The sequence below is a fragment of the Amphibalanus amphitrite genome, unplaced genomic scaffold, assembly GCF_019059575.1.
Source record: "Amphibalanus amphitrite isolate SeventyFive unplaced genomic scaffold, NRLGWU_Aamphi_draft 001294F_arrow, whole genome shotgun sequence".
NCBI classification, from domain to species: Eukaryota; Metazoa; Arthropoda; class Thecostraca; order Balanomorpha; family Balanidae; genus Amphibalanus; species Amphibalanus amphitrite.
This window is the reverse complement of record NW_024882787.1, coordinates 54472-78557: the sequence shown is the minus strand read 5'-3', so window position 1 is coordinate 78557 and position 24086 is coordinate 54472. Positions and strand designations below refer to the sequence as shown.

Here is a 24086-nt window from a genome sequence, read left to right as displayed (position 1 = left end):
CAGCATTCGGGTTGGCGGCCGGGGTGAATTGTGAGAGGATGTAGGATTACTAGAGGCAGTGAACGAATAATGAAGAAGGGAAGTATCTAATCGGTAAATAAATAAACACGGATGAATAATTTACGGATCAAGGTTCAACAGCGCCCGTCTCAGAGCGCATAAGGAGCACACCCCGCGGCATGCATGTTGGGTCGTTCAACAGCGCCCGTCTCAGAGCGCATAAGGAGCACACCCCGCGGCATGCATGTTGGTTCTTTCAACAGCGCCCGTCTCAGAGCGCATAAGGTGCACACCTCGCGGCATGCATGTTGGGTCGTTCAACAGCGCCCGTCTCAGAGCGCATAAGGAGCACACCTCGCGGCATGCATATAATGTAGGATGACAGAGGATTGATAGGAATAGTGAGTAGACCCGGCCACCGTGAGAACTGTGAGCTGCGCGCCGCTCTCCTTTCCTCCACTCGCCACTTCGGTTTCACTCACACCACCACCACTTAAACACAGTCTTCTAAATAGAAGAGTTCGCTATTGACCGAAGACGGCGAGATGGCAGCAGTACAGCACAGACACAGTAGTTAGAAAAGTTAGACGTGAGCGGCAGCAAAGCGCCGCCGTCCCCGTTTGAGAGCGAAGTGAACTCGTCGGCGACTAACAGTGAAGTGAGACCGAGCAGAGCCCGGTATCGGTTCAAATACGTGGCCAAAATGTCACTCGATACAGGGGTCGTGACGCAGAGCACAAAAAAGGCGGCCGGCACGCCGCGTCCCCTCACACACCCTTCCAGTTCCCAGGCCCAGGGCCCCGCCGGCCCCATTCGGAACAGGTGACAGGTCAGCCGGGTCGCAGGGTCACAGGGGGACGCCGTTCGCGGCGTCGATACGGCCCATTGCTTCTGTCTCAGAAAAAAGCTATGCGCGGCGACAGGTGGCCGCTGGGCGGGCGGCGGCCCGGCTCGGCGGCGGGACCGGCGAGGCGGGGTGACGGGCGGCGCGGCGGCGGCTCGTCTCGGCATCAGCGGCGCGACATTTGCCTAGTTTGTCGGCAACAATCACTGTTGCCGTGGAAAACTGGTGCACTCGTGACAGCGTGACTGATGAGTTCCGGGACCGAAATACTGCGCTGACCGTTAGGGAGGGGAGCCAGCCTCCCTCGGTACGGCCAGTAGGGCAGGGGAAGGGAGCCGCCCTCCTCCCCTCCCCTCCCCAGCCCGGGGAGTGGGGCAGCACCGGATCGATGCCCTGCGCCCGGTCGGGCGGCGCGGCCGGGCGGCGGCGGCAGCGGCGGAGCTTCGGCCCACCGGCCAAGAAAGAAAACGACGACGAGAATTGGCTCAGTGGGCTGAGGAGCCGGCCGGGGCTTCCAGCGTATCGACCGGCTGCGGCGGCCAAACGGGCGATCAATACGCACACACGCACCCAGACACGCACACACACGGCTGGCCAATATAGCGGCGGCGGCCCCAGCCCGGTGGGCTAATTAATAAGTCACCCTCGGCTCCGGGGTGGTCCACTGACATCCCCATTCGGGGAAATAAGTGGTGTGCACTGATGCACAGTCCCCTCCCTCTCACTTGGTCAGTGCACCGAGACCCAACAACCAAGGACACTAGTGCAGTGCACAGAACCCCAGCCATACAACAGCCAAGGCCACTGCGTCCTGCCGTGACCGGCACCGGGTCAAGAAACCACACCGGTGCCGGCCAGCGGCCCTTTTGGCACGGCTTCTCCGCCTTCGCCGACCGGCGCGCTGCAGCCCGACCAAAACCAAAAAACACCGACCGGAGCCCGGTTAAACCTTGCTAGGAGCGGGCGCCCGTCGACCCAGCGGCCGCCCAGTCCCCGTGCCGAGGAGAGCGTCTCAGAGCGGGTCTCCTAATCAGGGCTGGGCTCGCGGCGGCGGAGGAGGAGGAGCGGCCGTCGCGACAGCACGCCAGAGGCCATAGATCAATACGGACGAGCGATGACGCCGAGAGGCCGCTCCGGCGGACACAGCCGCGGATAAAGGAGTCCGGTGACGCACAGCCGCGGATAAAGGAGTCCGTTGACGGGTCAGACGAACAGGTACAGCGAGTAAGAAAGGGGGAGCGATACACCTGTCTATAACAGCCGCGGATAAAGGAGTCCGGTGACGAACGGACCAAACGAGCGGGTACAGCGAGTAAGAAAGGGGGAGTGCTACACCTGTCTATAACAGCCGTAGATAAAGGAGTCCGGTGACGAACGGACCGAACGAGCGGGTACAGCGAGTAAGAAAGGGGCAGTGATACACCTGTGTTGATAACAGCCGCGGATAAAAGAGTCCGGCAGCGGACGAACGGGTAGGTACAGCGGAAGAAAGACAGCAAAACAATATGATACATCCTCGTCTAAAGACAGGAATTAAATGGATGCAACTATGATACTAAATATATACGGAACAAAATAATGCACCGGTCATAGACAAGAAGACGAACAGATAACATACGATAAGACCGGTTTCAAAGGAATACAACCCCAAAGGTGATAAGAAGAAACTAAACGGGGCTGGAAGGAAGGGAAGGGACAGAAGCGTGATATGTAAGTGCCTTGTGAGAAGACCTAGGACCGGTCAGAAGGGTTGGCGGATGGCGGACACATTGGTTCTCCGAAGGAGATTTGCGACAGTATTGGATGAAGTGACAGCTCCACTCACTGCCAGATTTATTGGGTCAGCCTTCGGAGAACGCATTACGAACTCCGACATCCAATATGAAGTCGTTACCAGGGCGACGATCAGATCAGACGGACGTGTCGTCTCTGGACAATGTAAATTAAATTAAGGTGCACTGCACATACTTTATTTTGGTAGTCCTTAGAAATGGTTGGGTGAAAATGAAAGTGAAATAAAAATAGCGTACCTCAGTGCATACGTGAAAAACAATCGAACATATACTCATTGACACACATCAATCATGTTGAGGCGTCATGGAGGCGAGCATCTCAATTCTACACCACTCGGCGACATGCCCTCCCCTCCATACGACATCCTATTAGCTACAATCAGCCAGTCACCACACAAAAACCCACACACTGGGGGCCGAGACGGACAAAAACGATCCATTGGCATTCATCGAGTGTGGCGGCGCGGCGGCTCGGACGACGCCAGGTAAACGGACCCCCAGTCGGGCGACATGGAAGCGGCGCCGCGCCGCGCGGAAGGCCGGCCATGACGCATGATGCCCGCCAGGCCCAAACGCACCAGGCCGGACCGGCCCGCGGCCTTGACGGACCGACTACCGACGCAGAAGTCATCTGCGGTCAAATCTCCCAGCCTCATATATGAGCCAGTCTCAGTGGGCCTGCCTTATAGCGCCGCGGCGAAAAACTGCTGTAGTTTGTTGAAGTTTCAACTACGAGTAAAACGTAGTTGTGCGCGCCTATTTTCCTATGCTATATCCAGTTTTTACACAACGAAAATTACATTAGAATTTAATTAATAATGGACGGCACGGGTAAAGACGCCATACAGGCCTTACAAAGTCAGAGTTCCACCGCGCGTTCTGATTAAGTCGTTTTTAGCGTTTCTTTTGAATTACACAGATGTAGCCTGATAAGAACCAGTTTGATTCACGCCCACCTAAACTTGTTTATCCGGACTTATCACCCTGGGGGTGCCTTGTCGATTCCATTTGGACGCCGATGATGCCATTAAGGTCGACAGAGTGCGCTCCGGGGGAACACAGCGTCGTTGGGCTATCGAGCCGCGACCGGCGATCGCCACTAAACACCCTCCGCCGCGCCAGCGGCCGGCCGGCCGGGCGGCGCCGGCACCACCAATCGCCCGCAGGCCTGTGAATAGACCCACCGGGCTCCGGACAGATCATAGGTCAATCTGGGCCCGAGATTGGCCCGGTCGGACGGCCGTCCACTCGCCACACGGGGACGAATGGAGCGCGGTGGGCCGGTTCAGCGGCGCAGGGCCGAGCCGAGCGGTGTCGTGCCCGCGCACACGATACGGTGGTTTGGGTCGCGGCACGGCCAGGCCCGCGGTACCAGTGTGCCGTCACGGACAGACCGCCCCACGACCGACCACAGCACCACATGGCCGCGACACAACGCATAACGACCCCAGAGCCGAGTCACCGTCCGTCGCCCACCCTCGGCGGTCTGGCCCGCGTGAGTACTCGGAGTAATCATCTTAGAGCCGCTCACGCGCCGCGAGCCTGCAGCTCTGAGCTCTATCTGCGCGGCTCATGACCAGCGGAAGGCCTGGCTGGCCGACGGAGGCCGCCCACCACCTCCGGCGAGCGCCCACGGCGGCGCGCGCGCGGATGGTATAAATATTTGGGCGCGGCCGGCGGCCGGGCGGTGGCTGCCCCGTCCAGGAGCTGCTGCCTCCCTGGCAGGCGATCGACGTTACACAATGGAGCGGCCAGCAGACGGGGCACCGCCCGTCTGATGGAGCCGGGGGAGTGGCACGGACTGCCAGTGACCGGGAGTGGGGTTATGGCGGACGCGGGCGCTATAGGGAGGCAGTCTGCGGCTGGGTGTAGGGAGGGGCGTCTTCAGACGTCTGTACTGAGAAGACGTTTGCGTGATCATAGCGAATCCATAGCGTACTGCTCGATATTGGCGGTTTCTGGACGTCTGTGACTTGTGAACATCGCTTTTATCGGACTGACGCAGTTCCTCCTGATAGGTACTGCAACCGTCACAAGCACAAAACGTAAAAATGCTTGCCAGTTTCTTTTTACAAAAGAAAAAAACGAAGCATATTGCAACCGCTTTCGTTACATTATAAAAGGTTTAAAAAGCATATAAAGTCGCCGTAATACAATAAGGTGGAAGCCATCCACCTTTCTTCTTTCAGCGAGCTCCTCGCCAGAATGAAACATCGCATCCCAATATCAAGAACAGCGCACCTATTTGCGGCCAAGCCCCGGGGATTTCAGCCGGCGGCGAACGGAGCCGACAGAAAGGCGGCCAACGGGCGGTGGCGGGGGCGGGGGCGGGGGCGGGCCGGTGCCAGACCCGCCGGAGACGCCGCCGCCCCGGGCCGCCGGAGGGGGCGGGCCGGGCCGGGGGGCGGGGAGGGGGCGATCAATGCCCGACAGCCCGTCCCGGTGACCCCGTAGCTACGTTGGCAGTGTGCGGGCCGCCGCGCCGGGCTGGTCCGACCCGACCCAGCCCGCTCTGATACGGCCCCGGCACGCCACGGTATGACCGACAACACGGCCGATTTCGGCTGCGGTCCGTCTGACCGGCTCGTTTGGCAGCAGAGACGGTCATGTGATACATCGGACTGCGAACAGATGCTGTGCCTGTTTGTATATTGCGAGGAAGCCCTGAATACCATAACCGTGCATCTGCACAAGCTGCAACATCATGGGCATTCGTGAGTCTTGTTTAACAGATATGCTTCTAACTTCGTGAGATTCAGGTTCTCCTGCATCCTCAAGCTCCTGTTAATGGATTTCCTAACTATACCTAGCCTATCCATTCCTTGTTCGAAAAGTGTGGAGAAAAATCAGAGCAGGATATTGAAAATGCCTCGATGATTTATTACGATCGGCGAAAAATATTGGATCATTCATCAGCTCACTATGCGTCACGGTAAGAGCAGCAGCCTGGAGGCAACGGCCTGCGGTATATGAAAATTTCGCGGGCAGGAAAAATGAACGGAATGGGATGATATGGCAGACGAAACTTATCAACAATCCAGCGCTGCAATCGGCTGTTGCCTGTTGGTACGAAAAGCGTGACAAATAGACGGTAAGAGTAGCAGTATGATACTCAGCAATCAGTGGGTAAGGGCTTGGTCTTGGAATGCAGAGAGCCTGCAATAGTTTTAAATGGATTTAAAATAAACAGATTTGTCCAACGTCACAGAGCCAGAGGTGATTCAGGCACGAGCTTTATATGAAATATTTGTTGTTCTCTGTTCATGTTTCGTTCACGCTAATGGAAATGTCGCGAAATCACGTGCATGCAATGCTGACAGGACGCCTATCACGGACGTGCTATCAGCATTGAGCGCTGAAACGGCGACACCCGCTGGCCGGATTCCTTCAGTGGAAAATAACAGGCGCGCTTCATGGCACTGAAATCGATGTAACGGTACGGACTCACAGCTGCTGCCTGGTGATCGTCAGCCGCCAGCCGGCCCCATTTACACAAGTGTCTGGCTTCATTATATTTCTGGGGCCTTTCTTAATTATGCTAATTGACCCAGCCCTTATTTTCCGTCCTAGTTAATGAGCGTAGAATATCAAATGGTCCACCATGATATCCAGGTTCTTCGCTGAAGCCTTCAAGCATTTCCAACTCACGCTCGAATACTAATCCCGATATTTAAACAAAGCTCTCCTCGCCTGGCTATCAGGAGCATTCGAAGCTATTCGGATATCATCTATCTTAGCCAATGCTCGACAGGCATTACATCACCTATCCTGGGTAGCCCTGAAGTCTCGACCTGAAACTCGTGGCAAACATGACACTCACGACTGGCCCCTGTCGCGATAGCGATGCAGTGCTGGGCTCCGCAGCGTCTGCATGAGAGCCCGGTAAGCCGGTCATAATGCGAGCATTGAGTCACAGTTGGGGACGTGGCAGCGCGCCCCACCCTGACGGCTCGTGATCGTGCCGATCATACCACTTGTACCCTGGCCAGAATCTCGTGCAGCCCAGCCTTGGCGGCTCTGAAGAAGCCCAAAGTCGCCTCCAACAATGGTGGGCAGTTGATAAGAGCGGTGGCGATAGTGCTTACAGCATCGGCTCGAGTGTTGTGGCTCTGAGTTGTCTGCTCGACCACGGCTAATCCCCTATCAGATAATGGACCAATACGGTGATCAAATAGACAGCGGCCGATGAGGGCATACCACACATCTCCACTCACCGGTCCCAAATATCGACACTCACAAAAGCGGGTCAAAGCGGCCCGATATTCGTCAGCTCAGTTCTGTTCATCTTATTCAAGCAGAGTTCAGCTTTGAAATGGAAGCTCTACGTTTATCATCCGACCGAATACGTCGGGCAGCCTGTCAAGCAGGCAGGGCCACTCGGTAAACCCACTGCAGTCTATTTGATGACTACCACGCCAATTGTCGCAGCTTTTCTGCTAGACTACCCCGAAGGAGCCCGCATTTTTGGCACAGCTGAGCGGTGAGCAGCCCCCACATGTGGTCGGGAGACGGTGTGGTGCCACCGCGGGGCGGGGGAAGGCTGCCGTCGCGGTCGATAGGCTGCGTAGCAGCGCTGGGTCACCGCGCACCACTGCGCCAGCCGGCGGTGGAGGCGGCGCTCCGACCACCGGCCGCGGCGGGACGCGGGTGGAGCTATCGACCCCGCCACAGCGGGCCGGCGACTATTTTTAGGCAGAGTCTGAGGCAGGTGAGAAGCGGCTGGCAGCGGCGCCGCCACCGCTGGCGGAGCGACCTTGGACGGGCCGCTCCTCTGCCCTCCTCTGCCCGCCGCCGCCGCGCCGGCCGCTCTGCTGACGCGTGCCGAGTCCTCGCGGCGACACCGTGATCGTCCAACGACGGAGCGTCGGCGACCGAGGCGCAGCGCCAGCCCGCGCCGTGACAGCACTGTGTTTTGCTACACGTCGGATTGACAGGCCTGGCCGGCTGTGCCGCGGAGCTGCGCCAGTTTGCAGAGGCCGCCGGCGCAGAGCCCAGCTGCATGCCAATAGCCGCATTGTAACTAGACCTCTGCACAGTGGCGCGCGTACAAAGCGGTGAGCAGGGGTCATCGCTGCAAGCTATAGGTATCACCAACAATACGAACGGCTGAAATATATCGAGGGCGGGTACGATATCGGTACCAACTGACAAAATGGGTACACATAATCTGCCTTTGACGTTAAACCGATATGTCAATGACATTTCAGATATCGGAAGAGGGCTTCATTTAGAAATGGAAACCAAGCGCGACTATCGGATACAAGCACTTATATTTTCCCTGATTCGGCCGGTAAAACCAGAATGCCCACAAAAACGGACTTCCAGCCATATTGCTGAAGCTTGAAATAACCACAGTGATAAGCACATTTTACATCTTTGCCTAATTAATGTGGCTGACAAATAGCAGTTGTAACATAACTAACCAAAGCAGACACAATTTAATGGTGAGCAGCTACGATTCGTAAGCTTACTCCGAATCGCTCGTCTTAAGAACTCATCTTATAGGAACCAGTCGGGTACCTGTTTTGTGGTGGAACAGTCAGGTCAAATAATTACTTTCATTCCTTTGTTGTGCTGTCCGAGGGATGTACGTCAAAGGATGGGATGCGCTGTCAAGGGATATCAAAGGGACCTGTCATAGTTCAGCGACCATGGCCTCGTGCCCTTTCCTACCCCGTACTGGTACCCCTATCGGAGCCCACTGCTGACATGTGGACGATAGGTTAAGGTACCACAGCATTAGAACCAACGAACAAACACATCGGTACACCGAAACAAGTTAAATAATATAAGAAGCGTCCAGACAAAGCAGAACAATAATGGGAAAACCGAACAAATCATAACAAAACCGAAGGAATCATAGCAAAAAAAAAAACGAACAAACCATAGCAACACCGAGCCAATGAGTACTTTTTATATGACTCAGCAACATTAGAGAAAAGTGTACGGCTCGTTGTACGGTTTTGATGAAAAGAACGACACAATTCAAGTAAAATATTCACATTTAGCCCCTGCACTTACTTGATAGGCCAAGAGGTCCTTGTCGTCGGCGCCAGTCAGCTCGAAGCTAGGGGTGTGCTGTCCGAAGGGCCGGCCCGGAAACGAGGTGCTCCTTCTGAACTTGTTCGGGGACATGACCATGCCTCCGTTACCTTGATTGAAGGTAGGGCTGTACTTTCTGTTCATGCCCACAAGAGTTGCCGGTATGCTCGTCGAAATGGGTGACAGCGGGCTCATGTTGGGCACTTGACGACCTCTGTTCCAGCCCGGCATACCGCCCATGTTGTGTTGAGGCTGATGGAGATTTCCTCCCCAGTTGTTTTGCTGTGGCTGAGAAGCGCTCACGCCGGGCCACGCAGGGTACCCCTTGCTAGCCAGATAAGGGTTCGGGGGCCTGCTCGGCGGCATATTGTGGGAGCCAGTGATAGCTCTTCTCTGAGTCTGGCTTTGCTGCTGCATATTCAGCTGAGCCCCAAATCCTGCACCAAGCAGATGCCCAGGGTTGGAATTCTGGGTCTGATTCAAGCCAGGAAAGGTATTTTGGTAAGAGGCACTGCTGAAGGCCTGCATTCCAGTGAGAAAGCTGTCTTCCACCGAGCCGGTTGACCACAAACTCGATGGAGAACCACTCAGACTGCCATTCATCATTATTGGACTAGTTTCAGAATAGGATGGTCCAAGCTGCTGAGAGCTCCCATACCCTATATTGTTGGAAAGACCGCTGGCGCCACTTACGTTTTGAGAGAGACCTGGATGATTCACCAATCCATTTTTATCTAAGCCTTTCAACTTGTCATGGGCTCCGGCGTGATTTCCAAGGACACTACCGAGCCCGAGCAGGTTGTGGCTGTCTTCACAGTATCTCTGACTCTCACTGCTGAGGCTTTCGGGGTTTGACGCTGGCTGAGGTGGTGACTTGTTCTCTCGATTTTCAACAAGAAAATCATCTTGGTGCATCGTACGACCACGTTGTTCGACTCTGCTTGTAGTCAAAGTTGACGCGCCTGAGCTCACGAAAAACGAACTGTTCGAAGTTGATGGTGGAACAATGTCAGAGCAAATGGCACTTATATCAGAGGGAACATTAAATTGCAAATCACCCATTGGCCTAAACACACTTAAAACAGCGCAACTTCACTGGCACACGGCGGCCGGCAGCCCTTGCGTCGAGCAGCACCCACCCGCTCGACACTCTTCGGCGTTCTGCGCCGCTGCGGCAAATCCAGTTTGTGTATCGGAAAACTTCAGCAATCGTCCGCTAGATGTCACTACGCTACGGGGCTAGTATATTTGGATGGTCTAGTAGCCATTTCTAGCAGATAATACTAAATTGAGTGTTGAATATACTAGCCGATTATCACAGTGAATACAATAGACCGGAATTTCGGAACGTGATAGATCAGTGTCACGGACAAACGTCGTTATTTTGATAGCTTTATCTATAGCGGCCATACTCCAGAAGCATTGTGATAGCAACTAGCGGCCCAGTGGCGCAGCCAGGGGGGGGGGTCAGAGGGTCAGCTGACCCCCCCCCGAAATTTCTATCGGGGGCCCGCTCGAGAAAGAAAGAGAGAGAAAGAGAGAGAGAGGGGGAGAGAGAGAGAGAGAGAGAGGAGAGAGGTCGTAATCTAATTGGACGAGCCCGCTTCGAGAAATGCCTACTGGGGACTGGGACACCACGGGTGGGGGGTCGGCCCGGGGCTCCAGGTGGATGGGGCCCGGGCCCCCGGGAGAACGGGCCCGGGCCCCCGATGGATGGGGTCCGGGCCCCCGGTGGATGGGTCCGGGTCCCCGGGAGAACGGGCCCCGAGCCCCGGGTGGACGGGCTTGAACCCCCGGGAGAACGGGCCCGGGCCCCCGGATGGATGGGGCCCGGGGCCCTTGGTGGATGGGCCCGGGCCCCCGGGAGAACGGGCCGGGCCCCCAGGAGAACGCACCCTGGCCCCCTGGGTGGATGGGGCCCGGGACCCCGGGAGAACGGGTCCGGGCCCCCTGGTGGATGGGGCCCGGGATCCCCGGTGGATGGGCCCGGGCCCCCGGGAGAACGGGCCCAGGCCCCCAGGAGAACGGGCCCGGGCCCCCTGGGTGGATGGGGCCCGGGCCCCGGGAGAACGGGCCCCGAGCCCTGGGTGGACGGGGCCCGGATCCCCGGGTGGATGGGGCCCGGGCCTTTGGGAGAACGGGCCCTGGCCCCCTGGGTGGATGGGGCCCGGGCCCTTGGGAGAACGGGCCCTGGCCCCCTGGGTGGATACTGATAGGGTCCGGGCCCCTGGGTGGACGGGGCACGGAACCCCGGGTGGATGGGGCCCGGGCCCCGGGTGGATGGGGCTCGGCCCCCTGGTGGACGGGCCCCGGAGCCCCAGGTGGATGGGGCCCGGAGCCCAGGTGGACGTGACCCGGGCCCCCGTGTGGATAGGGCTCGGGCCCCCGTGTGGATAGGGCCCGGGCCCTCGGGTGAATGGAGCCCACTAGGGTGACCCGCTTGCTCCGCAACGCGAATAAGGGGTATTTTCGATCGGTGGGCGTTTGGTTGGTCTTGTGTCCGTGGGTTATGTATCCATTTCGGTCGATTGCCTTTTGACGGCTAAGTATTTTGGTTTGGGAAAAAATATCCATCGCATCGAGGTACCTACAGACTACAGTACAGTACAGTATATTTTGGTAACCAAGGACAAGAAACATCGGAGAAAATGATAGAGGTGCTCGTGTCTAGTGATAACTGATAGCCATGCGTTCTACTATAGAACATGCTAAGTATATTTTATAGCATAGGTTGACGTAGGCTACCTATTGAAAAATGGAGGCCATCGATGAATTACTATGTAGAGGTTTGAACTTTGAAACGTTTATATTTTTAAGAATTTTGTTGCTCTTCATGCAAAAGCGATGAATGGATCTTGGACCAAATTGAATGTTCTTTTCAACTATGCCATTTTCAATTGTTAAACGTACCAGTTTATGCAGCAAAACCCGTGTAATTAACCCTCGCCCGCACATGGGGGGGGGGGTTGCCACCCCCCCCCCCCCCCAGGTAGTCTTTCTGCTCTGCACTCAACATTTTTAGAGCTAGAAGGCTGATTTTTCGTATAACTGCTCCTCTATCCTTTCTCGATGTCCACTTAAAATTTCAAGTTTCTGTGACCTTTGGTTTCGGAGATATGACCTTGTTTTTTAGATCATGTCATGACCCAAATGGCCAATTCTCGACATCTTGCGTTGGCTATGGGCCTTGTGAGCTTTTGACGCCTTGATTTCGGCCTTTTTTACCAGTCTTACCTCCCACACATCATGGAACATGTTGTTCGACGATGTACAGATGTCAAGGTCAAGGTCAAGGTCAACCTAGGTCATCCAAGATAATTGCGTTTTAGGCAAGCGGAATTTACTTTTTGTGAAGTTTTTTGACTGCATTTTTGGTAAAAGCTTCTCAGATCATGATTTCATGTAATGGACACATAAACAATCGGTGCACACATCAGTATACACACAGACACACACAGACATACAAACACATATAATTGACCTTGACCTAACTTGACCTGAAATGACCTCAGCAGCAAAAACCTGGTCGGGTAGTGTGAGAAAGAGGTTCTAGCTGGCTTGGCACCAGAAAACGGCATCGTTATCGGTATATGATAAGCAGCGCACTTGATATCCAACGGTGACCCAAAACAGCAACATTTTTTAGTTTGACCTGACCTGGAAGGTCAATGACTGACCTGAGAAGGTAAAACTGGGTATCATTGGATTCGTCTCTTCCCAAAGAATCTTTTTGGTCTTTACCGCTAAGCTCTATCTCCAACAGGAACGAAATGGCGCGGGGGGGGTGGCAACCCCCCCCCCCCCCATGTGCGTTCTAGGATGGGAAAATGGCATGTGCGGGCGAGGGTTAAGTAGATAAGTCATGAACAAATGCCATTTTCTTCAGCGATTTGTTCCACCTTGTTTTTGATCAATTAGCTTTTCATAATTTTTCCATGAGAGGCGGTACCTTTCTCTTGACCTGCCCTTCAGGTGACATTGACATCCACCCTTATGCATGGGAGAAACATCAAATCACATGTTTGAACGCTTGAAACCACGAAAGGACTGCAAACGCGCCGCTAATGCGAGCCGGCATACGCCGAACCGCGATTCTGGCCAAACATGGTCTCGGAAAGTCGGCCAGGTTTGGCCTACTTTCCGACCTTTTAGGTCGGAATTTGACCTTGAATTGACCTTTAGGTCATTTGGGCCAGGGTCATGAAATTTCTAGGGTAGGTGTAAAATTGATCAACGCGATGGTACTGAAAGTTACGTCGCGATCAGCCGCTTTTACGCGAGTTATTTGCGAAAAAAAACTTTAGGGGGGATTGCATCAGGCATCAGCCCCTTCCCCCTGTGCCGCGAGGATTAAAAATTCTTGTGAGCGAATTCACGTAATGAAGAAGAGTAACAGCACAATTTACTACAGCAGCCAATAGATGACTTAGAACAGGCACATGGGACATAGTTAAATATTGTCCGACGGAAGCAGGCAACAGTTTGGATTGCATATATGCTATGCATATTGCTGAAGAGGCACATTTCGGCCTCGAAAGATACGAATTTTTACGTCATAGAACATATTTTTGTCGTGGTCAATTTGCGCAAAAATTGAACACCGGGTGATTACCGAGCTATTGTTCTATCCAAATGTTCTGATTCAAACTCGCTCAGGGTTATCGTGCAGGATGAAATATGGAGAGATTCTGAAAAATGGGTGGGGGGCCCGCACACTAGGGGGCCCGCTTTGGAGGCGATGACCCCCCCCCCCCCCGAAATGAAATCCTGGCTGCGCCACTGTAGCGGCCTAACTGTTCGGAATACGGCTGCTCAGGAATCAGGTTGTCGCAGGGGAGGTGGGGATAAGCTTCAATGCCCCATTACGCTTATAGCAATGCATTACAGGGGACGGCCATCGGGCCATCAGCAGTTGCTTCAAGTCAGCTGCAAAAAGCCTGTAGGTCAAGTAAGGCAAGGTCAGGACAGGTTATGCTAGGTTTTTAGCGATAAGTACGCTTCTACGTTCTTAATAACTGACGAACTCTTGCGTACATACTTTTGTCCAATGCATGGGCGGCGCCACCGGGGGGGACGGGGGGACAGGTCCCCCGCTATCGAAAGTTAGGGGGGTACGTAGTACCCCCCTATCGGCGAGGCCCGTTCAATAGTTGATAATAATGCATTATAGAGCTATCCGTCGCATTTGATGCATCGTTGGTTAATCAAGGCAGGTTCTGAATAAAGATTGCTGTTGGGATGCATCGCAATGTCCTCGCAGGGGGTCCTGGCCATCTGCAAAAGGTGTGGAGCTGTGATGCCTGTAGTTATAAGGTGATCGGCAGGGCCTCGGGGATCGTGCCCCCTTTTTGGGGCGCCAGGCAGGGTTTATACTTATTACCTCCCCACCCCACTGCCAGACCCCATTGCCGATAAAACCAAGTTCACTGAAATTCCATAGATTTCCGTTACTATATGAAAATTTCCATTCCTAATTAGTCAAATTCAAGCATGGCAGTTCTACCACAGGAACCATTTGAAATCTATGCCATTTAACCCCAGCACTTGTGGGAAGAAGTGCTCGGATAGATCACAGGCAGGACCAAAAAAGCACGCAGTAGCCCAAGACCTTATAATTGGATATAGCATCGGCTCCCTCTCGTCAAGGGGTTCGATAGCACTCGTTTTTTTTTCTGCAGAACTAAGTTCGGTCGGCGGCCGAACGGCTGGGGGTCTAATCGAGCCCCCCATCCCTCCCCTTCTTACGTCAGCGGCTGTGAAAATGCCATTACCAGCTGTTGAAACATGGCAATTGCTTTTGCGTGAGTGCACGAAAGGGTTTTAGGTCCGTGATACGTGAAAGGTTCTACATGAAAATTGAGATACACCAGCTTATCAAATTGTGCTCACTGTGGTGCGCTCGGTTTTACCTTGACTAGTCTTTGAATTCTGGGGTGAAACAGACCAGTCAAGAAACCTGTTCCATAAGGAGAGCCACTAATGCTAAAGAGATGTGGGATGAGGTTTCCAGAGACCTTCATTACCTCCCAAAGGGGGTGCCCCGCCATTTGCCAATCCCTGCTGTAGTTGTTACGATTGGAGGGTGAATATGAGAACGATGCAGGTCGTGCCAGCTCGATCATGACGAACACAATGGTGCCGACATCACAGCTCTACTGCCATTTTTGACGAAGTTAATCAACAAGCACCGGAATCCTATACCCTGGGGCATTTCACCTGCAGAGGTCGCCGGACCTGAGACCCTTTCACTCATTTTTTTTTTTTCAACGGTGCATGCGCTCGTTTTTCCTGCGAAGCTCTTGGCAAGTAAAATCCATCAGAAAGTGTGATCAAATAACGGCTGGTGACCTTCCATGACCTAGCATGGCCTTTTGAGTGACCACCGATGACATGACCACTGACGGCTAGCCATTAGCTGCACCCTGCCCGTTGCATATAGATCAGGTGGTGATGTCATGATTCTGAAATTATATTGCAGTTTTGGCGCACTTGTCAGAGCAGAAGACATTCCCACTTTTCCTCCATGACTATATGATGGTGAAGCCCTGAAGCTGACCAGACGTAAGATCGAAAATTTGAAAGTACGAAACGTAAGAATAGCTGGCACTGCTACTCATACCTAAGCAATTCGCAGCTTGTAGGAAACCAGCTTTGAGTTGGCAAGACTGCAAATTTTGATTTAGAGGCAAGGATGTCAAGAAGGTGATCGATCTTAGGTGTCCTAGGATAAGTTTGGAAACGGGATGCACCATTCGATGTGTTTTGGGCCTTGCCAAGTTTCGCGGCGTTACGTGCCTCGTTTTTTTTTTTTTTGCATAGGTACACGATCAGTATCTACTTTTGGGATTTTCGATTTTCGGTCCCCGTCCCCCCCCCCCTATCGAAAACCCGTGGCGCCGCCCCTGGTCCAATGAGTAAAAACGTACAAACGGTCCAAACGTACGACCTACGGTCGTGGGTACTAAGTGATGCGCATTGTTGTCCGAAATCAATACCATTGACCATAAATTGCTCACTAGGTGTCGCTGTATATAGCCGAATCTTAACCATAGGTGTCGCGCACATCGCTCAGACGCCTCTCGAGCTCAGGTGGGCAACTAGGCAAATTGAAATGCCTACAATAAGTACGCATGCAATTTGCAATGCATACGTGGGATGCGTAGTGGTGCTGAGCTGTATTGTTCTGATTCATGGTAGATCTAATTCACCGGCTTTCTACACACCACCTGGACTGAGGCCAGCCAGTGGGTGGGTGGGCCGTACCTAAGTATGGACAGGTAGGTAGGTACTGGGTAGGTTCCAGCCTCTGGGTACCTAGCTAAGGAAGTACGGCCTTTGCCCCTTTCGGTCACTTATCGGTTTTCCAATTAGGTACTTGCATGCCCCGGTCGAGAAAGGGGTGCAATCCCCTCTTTGTTCTCCCCAGGTGAATTCCTTCCCGAAAACTGACATGTGAGTGACAGCGAGACACCGCGATTGATTTCCAACTCTATGGTTGCAGCTCAAACGGTGACCTCTGAGGTCAGGGGCAGGACAAAGAGTAAAAAATCAGAGTCCAAGCTTTAGTAAATTTCTTCAGCATAACTGTTCGATGAGCTTTGATCTTGGTATAAGCACGTTTTAAGTTTTTCATGCTCAGTCCCGTTGGATATTTTTTTAAAGGTTTACATAATACATATATGAAAGTAATCTTGGTTTATATGGACATTGACGTCATGTCGAGGTCATGCCAGTTACTCGAGTCAGGAAATGAGTCGATGGGTCATGCTGCGTGTCATTCGATTGGACAGTTCATTCTGAGTTCATGGGTTCATGGGTACCTTTCTCGCCAGTCGCCACCTAACAATTTGGTCGGGAGTTATTGACGAAAACCTCCGATGACCTCAAATGACCTCATTGGCCTCATTTATGCTGGAACACAAGCTTAACCCGCACCCTAATGGGGCCTGCCGACCATCGCGCCCTGATGGGGAGGGGGGGGGCATTTTAGCCCCCCCCCCCCCTAAAAGATCTCGTAACCACACAACATAGCGACAAGCAAACGGTGTTGGATAGCCCCAACGGGGAACTACCCTGTGACCCATTGTCATTGACCTCGGGCTAGCCGATGACGTCACAGGTCAGGTCAAATGTCGAATTCTCACCGTTTACAGGCATTTCAAGAAATGTATTGCAAAATCGAGTAAAATGACATATTATTGGAAATCATCGATATGGCATTGTCCATCAAACACATATTTTGCTATTTGAGGTCACTAATACCTACTAGGTCAGGTCGCAGAGGTCAGGTCACTGAGGGTCGTTGGTGATGTTGCAAACTAAACTCAACAATAAACCATAGACAAATGCGGTTTGTGGGCCAGGCAGCCTTTAGTGCCAGTTAAGGTTGTTATGTTCTGGTGAAGGTCAAGTCAAGGTCAGGTCAAATTAGGTCAGATTTCAAACTTGATATTTTTGCATAAAATGGGTATTGATTCGATGCGTGTACGAACCCCCCCCCCCCCCTCGCGTATGGCCCCTGATCGAGCTAGAGCTTCGCGGAAAAAAAAACGAGCGTGTTGCCCGTCGCGCCACTCGCGGCCCGCCTCTGTTGTCACCGTCGTCCCCTCTCACTGACTGACGTCTGTCCTCTCGTCTCCTCCCTCGCCCTCCCCGCCCTCGCCCCTCCCCACGGACTGCCGCTCCCCAACCCACCTCCGACCCAGCTGGTCTTCACTCCAGAGGGGCCACTAAACTTTATTAGGGGACCCTAATACCGATTAGTGTTTCCTCTCTGTCGCTACTGTGTCCCGTGCTGCAACCCATTCCAGTTTGGCTGTTGTTGGCCGTACTCACCCATTTTTCGGTTGCGCTCCTCATCCGCCACCAAAAGCCCCAACTGGAACCGACAGGTAATGGTAGGAGATTGGCACACTCAGAGTCTCCTCGTTAAGCTACCAGAAGGACTGGTTCTCGAGAGTAGAAAAAGTGCTATTGGAATGCCCGGTGGCCCATCACACAAGGCGCAGTGCTCACCCAACGAATGTCACCCTTCGCAACACTAGGGCAGTGTGAAACGACGCCCTTCCAACACCAGGGCAGTGTGAATCGACACCCTTCGAACACCAGTGCAGCGTGAATCGACACCCTTCTCAAACACCAAGGAATTGGGTGAATCGACACCCTTCAAACACCAGGGCAGTGTGAATCGATACCCTTCAAACACCAGGGCAGTTATGAATCGACACTCTCCGCAAGCACCAGGGCAGTGCGAATCGACGCCCTTTAACACCAGGGCAGTTTGAATGACACCCTTCAAACACCATGACAGTGTGAATCGATACCCTTCGCAACACCAGGGAATTGTGTGAATCGACACCCTTCAAAAAACCAGGGCATTGTGAATCGACACCCTGCAAACACCAGCGCGGAGTGAAACGACACCCTTCAAACACCAGGGCAGTGTGAATCGACATCCTTCGCAAACACCAAGGAATTGTGTGAATCAACACCCTTCAAGCACCAGGGCAGTGTGAAACGACACCCTTCAAACACCAGGGCAGTGTGAATCGACCCTTCAAACACCAGGGCAGTGTGAATAGACACCCTTCGCAAATACAAGTGCAGTGTGAATCGACGCCCTTCAAACACCAAGGCAGTGTGAATCGACACCCTTCAAAACCAGGGCAGTGTCAATCGACACCCCTCAAACACCAGGGCAGCTTGACTCGATGGATCTTTTTCTTGTGCTCAACGTGAAGTCGCAAGAGTGTCTTTCAAAATGACTAGAGCAAATGGCTGGCCAGCTTTTTATTTAAACGACACAGCTATGTATATACATAAATAATGGTGATAATAGCATGGGGGATGCCCAGGCAGATACTTTAAGCGCAGAATACCTAATAAGCATGAACATTACGGTCACTTGGGTGAAACATCAATAAACCAAATCGTTCAAACGCCATCAGCACGTGCTTACGTTTAACCATGTTGGTATATCCAGTGATACGCCATAAGTCGCGGGACAAGGAACATTCCGCTACTTGGGACGTCACACGACGAAGCGGCTCGTCGAGGGACACGCTTACACACGGCAGGCCACGCCACCGACCTGACCTAACTTACCCGGGCATTGTCGAGCGGACCCCTGCTAGGTCACGTCACCGAACTGACCGAGCATTCCAGGCCCTTGCCGCCCGGATCTTTGTCAGGTCACGCCACTCACCGAACCGCCCTAACTCTCAGGTCGGTCACCGTCCGGGCCTCTGCCAGGGCACGTCACTGGACTAATCTAACTTTCCAGATCTAACTTGGCCACGTCACTCACCCCAGGTCATTGCCGTCCGGACCCCTGCCAGACCACGCCACTTACCGAACGAACTAACCTTACTCTTCAGGTCATGTCGAGCGGGCAAGGCCATGTCACCGAACCGACCCAGATTCCAAGTCATTGCCGTCCGGACCCCTGCCAGGCCACGCCACTCACCGAAACTGACCTAACTCCCAGGTCAGTCGCCGTCCGAGCTCCTGCCAGGTCATATCACTCACCCAACTGGCCTAACTTTCCAGAGCATACGCCGTTCGGACCTCTACCAGGTTACGTCACCGAACTGACCTAACTTTCCAGGCGACCGCTGTTTGGACCTCTACCAGGCACGTCCCCGAATTGACCTTGCTTCCCAGGGCATGTCGTACGAACCTCGCAAGGTCACATCACCGAACAGACCTAACTGTCCACCGTCCAGGCCAATGCCGTCTGGACCTCGCCAGGTCACGCCACTCACCGCACTGACCTACTTCCCAGGTCAGTCGCCGTCCCGACCTCCTTGTCCCAGACCACTGGCGTGTTCCAGACCACCACCCCCGGGCGATAGATCGGAGCGGGTACCTACCGTCTCAACAGCCGTAATAGGCGCCGTACTCGTCCCGCTGTCCCATCCCCTCTCCAGGTAGGGACCGCCACCCCCACCCCCCGCCGGCCGAGCCCAGCGAAGGCGCGCCGCGTTTGGCCGCGGTGCCGCCTTGGGCGCTCCGTCGCTCCCCCTACAGGCATATGACACTCACTCCGAGCCTGCCGGCGGGCGCCGGCCCGAAGTCCACAGATTATGTGACACGCCAATGTCAGTCACGTGACACCCCCAACAGACATGAGGTGCACGGACACGAGCCCCAGAGGGTGTCCCGACCGGCGCCGAGGGCCGACCTGCCATAAAAGGGGCCAACGGTCATAACCAGCTGTAAGCGGCGGCCCGCTCGCGTCACCGCCGCCCGTTGACGCCCAGCGGCCAGCGCGGGCCGATGACAACAACGATCCCAATGCGCCGGCCCGCCGCCTCGGCGTTCCCGCGACGCGGCCGCTGGGAGGGGGGGGGGGGCAGCCCGATCGCTAATGGCCGAGCCCACAGGCGATGAAGGCATCTCACTGCTGCCAGCTGCTGCCAGGTACTGGCCGCTGCTAGTCCCGCCCGTCTCATACATATTATGTCCCACAAAGTAAGTGCGCACGCCAGTCAGTCCAGTACCGAGTAGGACACTCCCGCCGCCGCGCCAGTCTTGGCCAGACCACTCCTTAGGGAGTGAGAAGAGAACCCGGGTCCGAGCGCGAGGCGAAAAATATTGTTCAAACTGCGCCGCGTGAGCACTGCCCCCGATTCCAGGGCAAAGAGCGGCGCCCCGTCTGGCGCAGCCCCTGCCTGGTGGTACAGGCGCATGGCCCGCACCGGACAGGTAGACGTGCCCGTTGTGGGGAGCTCAACGTAGGTCGACGGTCCACGCTGCCGGCTGGTTTGAATGCCGACCCGGACTCTTGATTCCAACGGGTGTGAAGTACCCATCGCCCGTCCGTGATCGGTGAAAAAGGAATTCGTTGCTCCGCAGGCCGCCGTAAAACGCTAATATGCATGCAGCCCACACGCACCGCTGCTGGTCCAAGACCGATGAAAATAACGACCCCAAACGCGTTTTCAGCCGTCGAAGAGCGGATATGTCGAGCGCCTGCCAGCGGGGCTCCGCCCCACCGCCCCGGTGCTCGTAGCCCCGGAACGCGGCCGCTGGGTTAGAGGGGGTATCCCTACCGCCATTGGCCGCCCCCACTGTAGATGAAGGCGTCTCACTGCTCCCAGATACTGCCGCGCGCTGGCCACTGCTAGTCCCGCACGTCTCATATGTCCCACGAAGTAAGTGAGCGTGTCATCGGAAGCCGGCACGCCAATCAGGCCGTACCGTCTACAGACCGCAATGTAGCAACGCTGACCCGCCTCATAGGCCCGGCGGGAGCCCGGTCACAGTCTATTTCGGAACAACTCACGCGTTACCGCCACTATAGGGGCACGTTACTGTTACACGGATGCCTCTCATGGCCGGGAACCCGGTCGACTCGCTCGCCATCACGACGGTCCGTGTATTGTCTCTGCAGGACCGTCATACTCGTCCCGCCTTCCCCTCCCCCCGGGGCGGAGGGGGGGGGGGGAGTCCTCCTCCCGGCCGACCGTCCAAGCCCAACGAGGGCGGCGACCCCGCCGAGCCGCCGCGCCGCGGCCGGCCCGGCGCGGCGGTACCCCAATGGTCATATAACCCACGGCAGGGAAACCCGGGCCACTCGCTCGCCATCACGACGGTCCCTGAACTGTCTCAGGACTGTCATACTCGTCTCGCCTTCCCCTCCCCCTCGGGACCCCCCCCCCCCCCCCCCTCCTCCTCCCAGCCGACCGTCCGAGCCCAACGAGGGCGGCGACCCCGCCTAGCCGCCGCCCCGCCCCGGCCGGCCCGGCGCGGCGGTCTCCCAACGGTCATATAACACGCCTCGCGACGGCCCCGGACGGCGCTGGATACGGTTTGCCATAAAAGGACACCTGCGCTCATAAACCAGCTGTGGACATAAACCAGCGGATCCCGAGACGGTGACAGGCCGTCTGCGGCGTGCCGCGCCCGTTGACCGACGCCCGTTGGCGCCGCAACCAGCGTCCGACGCCGAGCCGCTCTGGCCGTGTCGTGGGAGAATGCCGCTAAACCCACTCGCCGGGCAGACCACTATACGTTATACCAGGCCAAACTCAAACCGATCCATTACCAAGTAAAGCCGGGGCATTATCCGCTCACCCCCGCGGTCACCTATGACCCGCTCGCCCACCGGCCCGACCCAAGTTCCCAGGTCAGGGCTGAATCGGCCGCTGCCCGGTCACGCACCGAACTGACCTAACGTATCCAAGCCATGTCACTCAGACCCCGTCGTGTCGCCCGCCGTGCGAACCTCGCATTCCCAGGTCCGTCGCCGATCCGGCCTCTGCCAGGCCTGTACCGCACTGACCTAACATTACCAGGTCAGTCGCCGAACCGACCTCTGTCCGCACCGACCTCACCGAACCGACCGCAGTCCGAACCGGCCTCTGCCAGGCCTCGTACCGAACTGACCTAACATTCCCATGTCAGTCACCGAACCGCCTCGCCGAACCGGCCTCTGTCTGCACCGGCCTCACCGAACCGGCCACTGTCCGCACCCGCCTCTGCCAGGCCTCGCACCGGACTGACCTAACATTCCCAGGTCAGTCGCCAAACCGGCCTCGCCGAACCGGCCTCTGTCTGCACCGGCCTCACCGAACCGGCCTCTGCCCGCACCGGCCTCACCGAACCGGCCTCTGTCCGCACCGGCCTCTGCCAGACCTCGTACCGAACTGACCTAACATTCCCAGGTCAGTCGCCGAACCGGCCTCACCAAACCGGCCTCTGTCCGCACCGGCCTCACGAACCGGCCTCTGTCCCCACCGGCCTCACGAACCGGCCTCTGTCCGCACCGGCCTCACGAACCGGCCTCTGTCCGCACCGGCCTCACGAACCGGCCTCTGTCCGCACCGGCCTCACGAACCGGCCTCTGTCCGCACCGGCCTCACGAACCGGCCTCTGTCCGCACCGGCCTCACCGAACCGGCCTCTGTCCGAACCGGCCTCTGCCGACCTCGTACCGAACTGACCTAACATTCCCAGGTCAGTCGCCGAACACGATACATACAGCCAACGACACTGCACACAGCACGTGGTTACGATGCAGATACCGGCGGACCGGACCCACCTGCCATTCCAACGGTGCCGGGTCCGTAGTGTTGCGCGGATTCCATGGTCCGCGTCCCGCTCTGGCTCTCACCACCGTACCGTGCACGATAGAGGCTGCGTGATGCCAGCACACGCACGTTATCCTACCACACACGCGCAATCACGCCACCAGACGCGCCACTCGCGGCCCGCCTCTGTTGTCACCGTCGTCCCCTCTCACTGACTGACGTCTGTCCTCTCGTCTCCTCCCTCGCCCTCCCCGCCCTCGCCCCTCCCCACGGACTGCCGCTCCCCAACCCACCTCCGACCCAGCTGGTCTTCACTCCAGAGGGGCCACTAAACTTTATTAGGGGACCCTAATACCGATTAAGATCCTAGGTCATCGGGTGACCTTCCAGGTCAGGTCAATGACCCGAGTATCGAGAAAATCGGGACCTGTTAGAAAGTCGTAAAGTGTAACTGCTAGTGGGTTTTCCGGGGTATCACGAATATCGTGTTAGTTATGATCAGAGATGATGTCTTTAAGCATTTAGACCAGGTCGGGTCAGGTCAGGTCAGGTCAACCGGTAGGGGTCGTGACGGGTATTCGTAATAGGTACGTGTCAACCGCCTCTGATAGCTTCGTAACATGTTACGAAGGCACCAAAACTACCTCGTAAATGTTCAAATGGTTACTAAATTCGAAATCAGCTCCAAAAACTAGCCTAGAAACATGTAAAACTCGAAAAAATGAACTGAGGTCACCAAAGGTCAATGACCTGACCTGACCTTCAGGTGTCCTTGACACCCACCCTAATGCATGGGAGCAACATCAAATCACATGTTTGAACGTTTGAAACCACGAAAAGCTTGCAAACGCGCGGCTAATGCGAGCCGACATACGCTTAATCGCGATTCCGGCCAAACATGGTCTCGGAAAAGAGGTCACAGGTCAAAGGTCATTTGGGTTAGGGTCATTAAATCTTCAGGGTAGGTGTAAAATTGTTGAGTGCGAGGGTACTGAAAGTTTCGTCGCGATCCGCCGCTTTTTACGCGAGTTATTTGCGAAAAACCTTGGGGGGGTGAATAATCCCCCCCCGTGCCGGCGAGGGTTAACCATTTGACCTTATGTGACACTTATGGAAAATCAAGGATGATGCAAGTTGTTTAGTCTTTGAAGCTTTGAGGGCACTGAGACCGTTGCGAATTAGGTACAAAAAATGTTCAGAGGCTTATTGATGACATGAGTTAGTGATGTGGCCTAACTAAAAACACGATTTGTGCAAAACAAAAATCCGATTTGCAGAATATTCGGTATCCTACCTCATCCACCGAAAAGGAACTTTTGGTTGGGTACCGTGTTTCGTCCCTAAGTGACCATCCGTCTGAATGTTGAGCAGAGGT

General features: G+C 55.2%; 1 protein-coding gene across 1 annotated transcript in view; it reads right to left on the bottom strand.

Annotated features, from left to right (window-relative positions):
• Positions 1 to 9847, bottom strand: part of LOC122371931 (cytoplasmic polyadenylation element-binding protein 2-like) — a 65481-nt gene extending 55634 nt beyond the window's left edge. Inside the window, exon 1 of the mRNA XM_043348730.1 lies at positions 8659 to 9847. Within this exon, the coding sequence (XP_043204665.1) occupies positions 8659 to 9741 (1083 nt within the window). The 5' untranslated portion in view covers positions 9742 to 9847. The remainder of the gene's footprint in view (positions 1 to 8658) is intronic.
• Between the last annotated feature and the right edge of the window lie 14239 nt (positions 9848 to 24086).